Below are 10,608 nucleotides of genomic sequence, written 5' to 3'. Positions count from 1 at the left end.
AACAAGTACTCATAATCACTTATGATTATCATTGGACGAAGATGTGGTGGCTTAGAGGAAGAGGAAGAGGTAGACAAAGCTTTAACAAGTCTACAGTTGAATGCTATAACTGTCATAAGCTTGGTCATTTCCAATATGAATGTCCAAGCAAAGTGGAGAATGTAAATGCAAACTATACTGAGGCTATTGAAGAGATGTTACTAATAGCTTACCTGAGTACTAAGGAAACCGATCAAAAGGTATTGTGTTTTCATGACTCGGGGTGTAGCAATCACATGATCAGTCAAAAGGAGTATTTCTCTGATTTTGATGCAAACTTCAAAGAATTTGTAAAGCTAGGGAATAATTCAAGGATGGCAGTAGTGGAAAAGGGTAATGTACAATTGCAAGTCAATGGAGTCATGCAGATGATCACGGGATTTTATTATTATTATTTTTTTTTTGTATCAGAATTGAAAAACTTGTTAAGTGTAGATTAGTTACAAGAGAAAGGGTTTGCAATTCTTATTCAACTTGGGAAATGCAGAATTTATCACCCTAAAAAAGGCCGGATCATAGAGACCGCCATGACATCAAATAGAATGTTCATTTTGGTTGCTCATTCTTAGCCAAGTGAAACAATCTATTTCAACCCAATTGTTGAAGATCTCTCTCATCTTTAGCATTGTAGATATGGCCATTTAAGTCTAAATGGTCTAAAAACTCTCTAGGATAAGAACATTGTACATGCATTGCCACAATTTAAAGCCTCATCAAAGATATGTCAAGAATGTTTAGTAGGGAAGCATAAAAGAGATTCATTTCCAAAGAAAAACACCTAGAGAGCCTCTCAACTCCTTCAATTAATGCATGAGGACATATGTGGACCTATCACACCTATCTCAAATAGCAAAAAAGGGTACATGATCACTTTTATTGATGATTCTAGCCCTAAGATTTGGGTTTGTTTTTTAGTGGAAAAATCTGAGGCCTTTATTACATTCAGAAATTACAAAAGTCGAGTTGAGAAGGAAATAGGTTCAGATATACAAAGCTTGCGTACAGATTGTGGAGGAGAGTTTACATCATGGGAGTTCAATGAATTCTATAAGGTAAATGACATTCGAAGGCAACTAACGACCGCATACACCCCACAACAAAATGGGGTAGCAGAACGTAAGAATCGAACCATTATGAATATGGTTCGAAGCATGCTTTTAGAGAAAATGATTCCAAAAACATTCTGGCTTGAAGCAGTTTAATGGACCGTCCATGTTCTAAATCGAAGCCCAACACTTGCAGTAAGGAATAAAGCTCCGGAGAAGCTTAGAGTGGAACTAAGTCATCAATGGAGTATTTTAGAGTTTTTGGATGCATTTGTCATGCTCATATTCCTAATGCTAGAAGAACAAAACTCAATGATAGTAGTTTGAAGTGTATTTTGCTTGGAGTTGCTGAGGAGTCGAAGGCATGCAGATTATATAATCCAATTTAACAGAAGATCTTGGTAAGCAGAGATGTGATTTTCAAGGATGATGAAATTTGAAACTGGGAAAAGAAGCATGAAGAAACTATTATTGCTGATTTAGAGTAGGGAGAAAGTGAGACCGAGAATGAATCTGATGAAAATTGTATTAGTCAGAAACAAAAACAAAATTAGAAAAATAAGAATGGACAGTTAAATTATTACATGAAGACTCTCCGAACCCCCTTCTGAGGAAAATGATATGGCTCGCTTGGTAATGTTTGCAGCTAGTGACCCTATTTCATATGATGATGTCGTGACGAGTGACAAATGGAGAAAAGCCATGGATTTGGAGATTGAAACAATAGAAAGGATACTTAGGACTTAACCGACTTGCCTATAAGAGGAAAGAAGATAGGATTAAAATGAGCTTTCAAAAATAAATTCAATGAGAATGGAGAAGTTGATAAATACAAGGCACGGCTTGTAGCAAAGGGGTACAATCAATAGCACGAGGTGGACTATCCTGAGGTACTTGCACCTGTGGCTCGACTAGATACAATTCGTGTGATAACTGCCCTTGCAACTCAAAAAACATGGACGAGGTTTTCGTGGAGCAACCTCGAGGCTATGAACGAAAAGGTGATGAGGAAAAGGTATACAAACTGAAAAAAGCTTTATTTGAACTTAAGCAAACTCTATCAGCTTGGTATAGTTATATTGAATCTTATTTCATGAAAGAAAGTTTTGAGAAGTGCCACTATGAATGCAATTTGTTCATCAAGACTAAAAGAGGAGGTAAAATTCTAATTGTGTTTTTATGTTAATGATCTCATTCTTACAGGAGATGATAGGTCCATTATGGATGAGTTTAAAAAATCTATGAAATTAGAGTTTGATATGATTGATCTTGGAAGGATGAGATACTTTCTTGGCATTGAAGTGACACAAAAAATTGATTAAATTTTTATTAACCAAAGGAAGTATGCAATGGAAGTTTTGGAAAGGTGTGGTATGATTAATTCCCATTCAGCCCAAAACCCAAATGTTCCTGGATTTAAGCTCGAGAAAAATGAGGATGGAGCTAGAATGGATGTCACTTATTACAAGCAAATTGTTTGAAGCCTCATGTATTTAACAGCCACTTAACCAGATTTGATGTTTTCAATAAACCTCATTAGTAGGTATATGGAAAGACCTACCGAACTCCATTTAGCAGCAACAAAGAAGATATTAAGGTACTTAAAAGGAACAATTGAGTTTGGTATTTTCTATTAGAATAGAGAAAATGAAGAGTTGATTGCATATATAGACGTGACTATGCTGGAGATCTAGAGGACAGAAAAAGTACTTCGTGTTATGTGTTTTTATTAAGTTCAAGAGCTATGTATTGGTCCTCAAAGAAATAGCCAGTAGTCACTTTTTTCTATCATAGAGGTAGAATTCATTGTTGTGACATCTTGTGCATGTCAAACTGTATGGTTAAGGAGAATTCTTGAAAAGCTTGGTCATGTTCAGAGTGAATCCACCATTGTTTTTTGTAACAATAGTTAAGCCATAAAGCCTTCTATGAATCCAATACTGCATGGCTGCATCAAATATATTGATGGTCGTTTCCATTTTCTTCGAGAACTGACAAAAGATGGAACTGTGAAGATGAAGCATTACTGCACTCAGAAGCAAATTGCAAACTTGATGACAAAGCAATTGAAGTTAGATGCATTTGTAAAGTTTCAAAGTTCATTAGGTGTTTATTCAGAGTCAGATATAAAACTGATTGCTAGCAACATTCGGTTTAAGGGAGAATGTTGAAATATTTTAACGATTTTGAATTAGTTAGCTAGGATTAATTTGGTTGTTGCTTCATTTTAGAATAATTCCTATTGTTTTGGACACGTTGTTTACTTTGAACATTTCTCTTGGCCTCTCCTACGATTCTCTGAGCTATTGAGATGTTGGTTGTTTATTTATTTTTATTGCTTTGTAAAGGCTATATAAACCCTTATTTTGCTGGATTAATAATATGCTTTTTCTTCTCCAATATTCAGTAATACATAAAAGCAGGATTCTCAACAATCTTAGGGTTGATTTGCTCAAGTTTTGATTTGTAGCAATTAGATTTCTCTTGTCAATTGATTGAGGATGCGAAGTTTTAACAGGATTAGGGTTCTTGCGATTTGGGAAAAAAGGGAAGGAAGAATGACGGTTTCGTGTGTTTAGGGGATTAGGGTTTGCGGGTTTCGGGGATTTTGGGGATAGATTGGGGTTTTTTGGTTGTTTTTTATTTATTTTTTTCCTTTTTTTATGGTTTAAAACATTTTTTGGGCAATAGCACTTTTTTCACTTAGGATCAGTGTTCTAAAAGGTGTGTCTTGGCGAAGCTTAAGCGCCACCAAAGTACAAGACTTGGCAAAAACGCATGCCTAGTACTTATGTGCTAACTTAGCGGCTAACACTTCCATTTACAGCTTTAAGCCGCACATAGGCTCGCAAAAGGGCAACTTGAGGCCCATTATTATTACCTTTTTAATTTTTTTTACACTACATAAATTTTTCAACTTTTAGGCTAATAGATAAAAAGGTCCAAAAAATTGTTTACCCATTTATTATTGGTCCACTAATTTATAGAAGGCTTCTCTAAGAGTTTCGTAGTAAACTTTCGACGTGGAATAAAAATCCCTTTGATTTGGCTATAATACATTGTACCTTTAATTTGGCTTTAGTTTATTGTAGTATTGTATAAATAGTTATCTATATTTTATTAAGTTAATTAATCTTTTACCTAACTTTTACTAATTAATAAAAATTAAAAACTCTCCAAATATTTCAATATGCACCATTATAATATATCTTGTTTATTGTTCAAAAAACTGTATATGTTACTATAATATGTATGTATTGTTGAATAATTTTTAAATTGATTAAAAAATTAAAATAATATTAAAATAAGAAAAAAAATTACGCATTTTTATGCCTAAGCCTCACCTCGGCACGCATCAATTGAAACTTGATCGACACTCATCGTCATGCATTACACTTTCAAAAAACACTGCTCAGATTGCACCTTTGTGATTTTATATCTTTTTATTACAATGACGAGTCACGTAAGCGACACCATTAAACACGTCATCAAATCTTTCCAATTTTGCAAGCCTCATTTACGCAGTGATGGATGTACAAATTTTCAAAGTTCAATGACTAATGGAAATTGTTTTTAATTTCGGTGACACCATGAGAACATTAAAAAAAAAAAAATGGTTCAGTGATCATTTAGAGAATTAACCTGTCTAACAATACTCAAGAAATAAATGTTGAGAAAAAAATACAAATTGAAGGGCATTGTCGAGTGGTTAGCATATTTATAAATTAGAATGTTAATTTTGCCAGGGAAAGGTCGTCGTGCCTAACCTATGGCTAGGATAATTAATTTTTTTTTCTCTAATTAATTAAAGGTGTGTTTGGCATAATTATTCTGGATCGAACTTTTATCAATACAGATTTTACTTTTAGCAGAGCATTTTCAAAAAGAGAGATTGTCAAAAAGTTGATGATTGTTTGGTTATTAATAAAAAAAATATTGTGAACATTAATTAACAGTTTGACAGCATATCAAAAAACTACTTTGATTCATTAATTCTACAAAAAATTGTTTAACTTATTTCTTTACTATATAACAATTAAATATTTTAATTAAACTGCATAGCAAATTTTTAAAATATTAGCTCAAATTCATTTGCGTAAGTTAAAATACGACACATTTATATATAAACTATTGTAATTATATGGAATATTTCTTGTATCATTTCAAATTCCTGTTTTAACTTCATTTTTGAATTTTCATTTATATTATTGGACATTAACAAATGAAAATTAATAATGAATAAAATTTAAAAATGAAAGATCTCATATTAATTAAGAGAAGTGAGCAAATAGGATAAAGATGCTTGGCCTGGGCCCCATCTGGTGCCCCCTCTTGGTGGAAGGTGGCTGTCAAGCAGGGCAGGAGAAAATTAGACATTTTGTATTTTATTGCAAATTAATAAGCTAATTAATGCAGATTCCAGCTACCCATAAAAGCAGAATTTAAGTCCTGTTTGAGCCATTCTTTTCAATTATTTTTCCTACAGTTCTCATTTTCAATCATATATTTTTCATTAAAATAATATTATACAACAAATAAAAAAAATTTCCTTCTTTTTTTAACCATGAATTTACTATTCCATAATACATTACAAGAAATTAATAGAACTCAAATAGGGAAGCTTTTCCAAAAAGCTCCAAGAGCCTATTATTTGGGAGTGATTTTGAAAATTGAATTTTTGACCGTAGGAGAAAAATGGAATCTGCCCGTGAGAGAAGAAGTCAAATATGACGATTGGAATAGTAAAATAACGATCAAAAAATCAATTTTTTTAAGGGGAAAAATCGCTCCCAAACAAGCCCCAAATTGGAGCTTATCCGTTACAGATTAAAAAGGTGATATTTATGTCAATAAGCACTTCTTCAAGTTGCAACCAAACAACTGCATTTTCATATAAAAGTGTATCTAATCTTCTAAAAGTTCTTTTGAGCTCTCAAAAGGCCCTCCCAAACACGCACTAAGAATAATTTCATATGGTCGTACCTTAAGACAATAATGTCTTTCAACTTCAGACGTTCTATTTTAAAAGATTAACCTTATTGTATTTATATGTTATATATTTGACATTTTGTCGATCCATTTAAAGAGGAATTTTGCCTAATATGAACATCAATCTATTGGAACCCGACTGCTACAATGAGCAATAAAATCGAAAGATATTGCAGAATGTTTCAGCTGTGTTTCACAAATCACAAGTTGATTAGTAAGCTTATCCAAACACGGTAATATGGGTAAAAAAATCGTGTTAAAACATGTATAGCATCAGAAAGTCGAAGCCAAATGCTTAAAGATATATACAGAACGACGCATCTAAACCATCAAGAGCAGTAACAAATATCACTACAGAACGACGCATCTAAACCATCAAGAGCAGTAACAAATATCACTAGAGAGACAGAAAAGAACGATAGTTGTGCTATTAGACAAGGATTTAGTTTCATTCTACGTTTAACGACTTCATGGCTCCATCCAACCTATTCAATGGCTCTGGGGCTCCAACAACAACAATTTTTCAACAATTTCTTCTTGTATACTGGGGAAAGACTTGAAGAAGGACCATCTTTTCTTGCCTAGAAAAAAGTTACAATACGAACACTAGTTTAAACAAGATGAGAAATGTAACTTGAAAAATGATATAGAACCAACTTTGAGGAAGAATGTTGAACCACCTCGTCTAAGAGCTTAAGCTCTTGTATGAGGTGGTTTAACATGACATCACACAAGACAAATCTAGCAAGTTCAATTCTAATGTCATCTAGTTATTAAAATTGCACATCAGGAAAAAATAAATCTAACTACACGGGAAGTAGCATGTTGAATAATAAGTACAAGTGAAGGATGAAATAATTTTATCACATACAAATATATAATGTTCAAGTCTCACCGTAGTGCATTTAAGTAAATGTTAAACCACATCACTTCACCTAAATGCTTAAGCGGTCAGACACGAGAAAAATTTAGTTACTATATACTATTTCCAACAAGCACCCTCGTATCCAAGGTGGATTCACTCCTAATCAAAGGCCTTAATATGTAAAATATACATAAATGGGTGGCCCAAAAAACTTTGATCATGGGACATGTGTGTCCTGATACCAAGTTAAACCAAATCATCTAAAAGTTTACTTTTTACAACAGTTGGTTCAACAAATAAAATTCCCTAATTAATATTCCAAGATCAATTATACGAATAGTCAAGGAATTGCATTGACCGGAAATGATTTAGGGCATGTTTGGAAGGCTACTGCTTATTATAGAAGAGCTTACTGAAGAAACTACCTTAGATCAATTTCCTCTAAAAGTTATTCTAGTCAGACAAAGTATTTCTAAAAAACTGTTTCAAAAGCAATTTCTTAATCTCGGAAGCAACTTTTGACTTTTCAAAAGTCTTGTCAAATAAGCCCTTATTAAGTTATCTGAAAATGATACTCAAAACAAACAGCACCACGAATTGATCTTATGCTGCTAAGTTAAACAAAACCACCACTTTGTCCGGAAATTAGAAGACATTCTTCCTAGACTATAACACAATATAAAGGCACGGGGTGGGGGAGGTGGAATTTAAAGTTAAGACCAGTTTTATAGCGGCAAAACCTATATTACAGGGTAAATTGCGCTTTAGGAAATGTTACATTAACAGCTATTTGAACAAATAAGAAAACCATTGAATACAAACCTTATTAATTAGCTGTCAACATTAGGCTAAGCGTACCGTTTCTAAGTTCTTGCTCAGCTCCTCCAACTTCTGCAGCCTCAATCCCTCGCTTTCATTAACAAGCTGCAAATTTTTAAAGTCAAATACAAATTACAAAGGGCCATAATAACTATTTCAGCATCAGAAATTGAATTGGATCTTGGTAGCTCGAATAAAAAAGTCTCAAAAGGAAGGTCTTCCCCATAAACCCCCTTGGGGGGCTTCAGGGGTAAGGACTCTATAGGTTAAGGGACAACCCCTTAATCCATTTCCTTAGTCGGAAAGAGCGGGGTGGGAAAGCCAGGCTTTCTTTCAATCCTAGTTTGTTCTCCATAAAAAACTCCAACTCGAATTCAACTCTTTCTCTAGCTCCACTACAAACTCAAACTTCCTATAGAATTAGCTTTTTCGTACAGTGATAGTTGAGAAACCCATATTAGTACTCTTAGGAGAACTCATAACTCAAACAAAGGATAGAGATTGTCACGTTGCCAAGGGAAGGGTTAGCTATTCAAGCTATAAGCAGTTTCACTTGAAATTGTCAAACAAAAAATATGTTTGTACTTACCTCCATTAATCTTGTAACCAGATCTACTTTTTCCTTGTTCTTTTCATTGAAAGCCTCAAGAGCTTCTTTGTACTCTCTCTCCTGTTATAAAACATTGAATTTCCAAATTTTGAGTGGTTCATATCAACTATATATATTCGAGCAATAGGCAGAAGTAATCCAACTAATTTCTTCAAAGAAAATGGAAGTTTAAGCATCAATAATTAGTCTCGAATTAAAGAAAATCAGGCGAAATATTTCACCTTCTTCTGGCAGCTCTGTCCAAGGGTTTTTAACTCCTTGTTGGCTGCATCAATCTTCTTTTGAACAAGTGTAACTTCCTTCTTCCTTGGATCAGCCAGGGCCTCGAGTTCCTGATCATTGTAATTTACAGTTCGTTCGAGGGAGTACCAGTGACAAATTGAGAAGTCATTAGCTTTAGATACTGAAATTTCTCATCCATTTATTTATGGTATGCATACTAATTATTAATCAGATAATTGAGCTATAGCTTTCGCCAGTCATGTTCATATAGCAGGACATGATACCCAGCAATACATGCTATCAGAAGACATGAAATCCATAATTCAAATGGTTAATTGTTAATTGTTCCGTTAATTATAGGGCTAAAACTATACCCATCTTTTATCCCTTCAAAAAATAGATAAATTATCTGATAATCCCATTTAAAAGAAGTCCGGATTCGGCAAGAAGACTATTAATTGATAAATTTTGCAAAAATAGTTCTCTCACTATTGGGATGACAATGAATGAAGAACAACCAATTGACATATGAAATTGCAAAAAGTAAACTGTCCTCTAAATTATGCTTCAAAAATGAAACTAATTGCAAAGTTAAACTCCTATCATGTAAATTAACTCACAAAATCAGTAAAATACTATGGAAATCTTTGCATATCCATAACATAAACCGCATAAAAATAAAATCCTTTTTCCACGTAAAAGAACAGTTCATGAAAACCCCATAAAAATCTCATTTTCTTGTCCATAAAATTCAGTACTGAAATCCCTCTTCCTAATTCCGTTCAGATCCATAAAAAAAAACCCCATTAAAAATGTAAAATAACCCAAGAAAATACCTCACGGATAGTGGCCAAACGCCTATTTTCTTGTTCAATACGACCCATCTGTGCTAGAACTCTCTCCTGAACCTCCATTTTCCTCTTCTGAATCTCCTCTTCCTTAGCCGTGAAAGTTGACAGAGCAGATCTTGCCATTTCCTCATCTTCCTTGGTTAAAGCACCACTCAAACTCAGGCTTTCTGAAATCTGCCCAGTTTGTGTGAGCGACTGTTTGCTTTCACATGCCTCCTCTTGCTGCATCTCAGTTTTCATCATTGTTTTGAAATTCATGAAAAAACCCTTATTTTTTCTTGAACATTAGCTTCTCTGGTCAGCTGTTTTTTGGTTTCTCCTTTGCTTTTTCGATTTTTTTTCGCATAAGGGTCCTCCAGTACTTGGGAGCTAATGAAGTGTGAACAGCGCTGCGCTGGCTCGATAAAAGTTATCAAGCCAATTATAACTCTAAAGCTTTATGACGAAGAAAAATAAAAAAAACAAATAAAATATAAAAAAACACTGTCCACCTGTTGTGTTCTTAACGGTAAAGTCTAGTGTAGTTGTATAAAAATAAGGGAAAATTGCAATCTAGGTATCAAATCTTTTGTTTATTAGCAGACTTTGTCCAAACATTTGATTTGTGTCATCGGAGGTACCAAACCTTTACATAAGCTCGATCAGGAGATAGGGAGGATCCGACAAAGTACAAAATTCCAATTGTTCAGAGAATTCAAGAGGTCTGGGAAAGGTGCACAAAAAACATATCTTCCTATTTTTCTTTCTTTCGTTTTCAAAAGAGGGGAGGCGTTGCATTCAAGGAAAGGGTCGACAATCAGGGATGATTGATCACCTAGTTCCTATATGCGAGTGCTCACTTAGGACGGGAAAGGAGGCAAAGCCCCATTCTCCCGCGATATAGATGGCTAAGAACTCTACGCTTAGTTCGTTTTATCTTATTTTTACAAAGCATTGAAAGAGCACAGGGAAAGGGTAGGATTTAGAATCTAAATCGGAGGACACCGGTAGCCAAGATCGCTCGGATGGGTCCTCGGGAACATGAAGTTGGAATCGCTAGTAATCGCGGATAAGCCAAAATTCGAACCCGAAGTCCAGATTAACGGTTTCTGTAAGTTTGACTCCAAAAATCGTTAGTTGGCCACAAAAATTAAAAATCTAAATAATTTTGATCAAATAAGGCAAGGG

The 10,608-nt window shown here is 34.2% G+C and overlaps 1 protein-coding gene across 2 annotated transcripts; it reads right to left on the bottom strand.

The window, feature by feature from the left end:
* Positions 1-6,281: 6,281 nt before the first annotated feature.
* LOC111369434 (ankyrin repeat domain-containing protein 30A-like) lies at positions 6,282-9,856 on the bottom strand. Of its 2 annotated transcripts, none has more exons than XM_022990950.1 (5): positions 9,427-9,856; positions 8,590-8,700; positions 8,348-8,428; positions 7,762-7,863; positions 6,282-6,655 (listed from the first exon to the last, which is right to left on the bottom strand). In XM_022990950.1, the coding sequence occupies exons 1-4, from the start codon at positions 9,697-9,699 to the stop codon at positions 7,783-7,785; spliced, it is 546 nt and encodes a 181-aa protein (XP_022846718.1). In that variant the 5' UTR covers positions 9,700-9,856; the 3' UTR covers positions 6,282-6,655; positions 7,762-7,782. The 2 variants fall into 2 exon arrangements, with proteins under 2 accessions (XP_022846718.1, XP_022846717.1); XM_022990949.1 differs by having other exon boundaries at positions 7,798-7,863.
* Positions 9,857-10,608: the final 752 nt, after the last annotated feature.

Source organism: Olea europaea, chromosome 20 (assembly GCF_002742605.1).
Source record: "Olea europaea var. sylvestris chromosome 20, O_europaea_v1, whole genome shotgun sequence".
NCBI classification, from domain to species: Eukaryota; Viridiplantae; Streptophyta; class Magnoliopsida; order Lamiales; family Oleaceae; genus Olea; species Olea europaea.
This window is presented reverse-complemented; position numbering and strand designations above follow the sequence as displayed.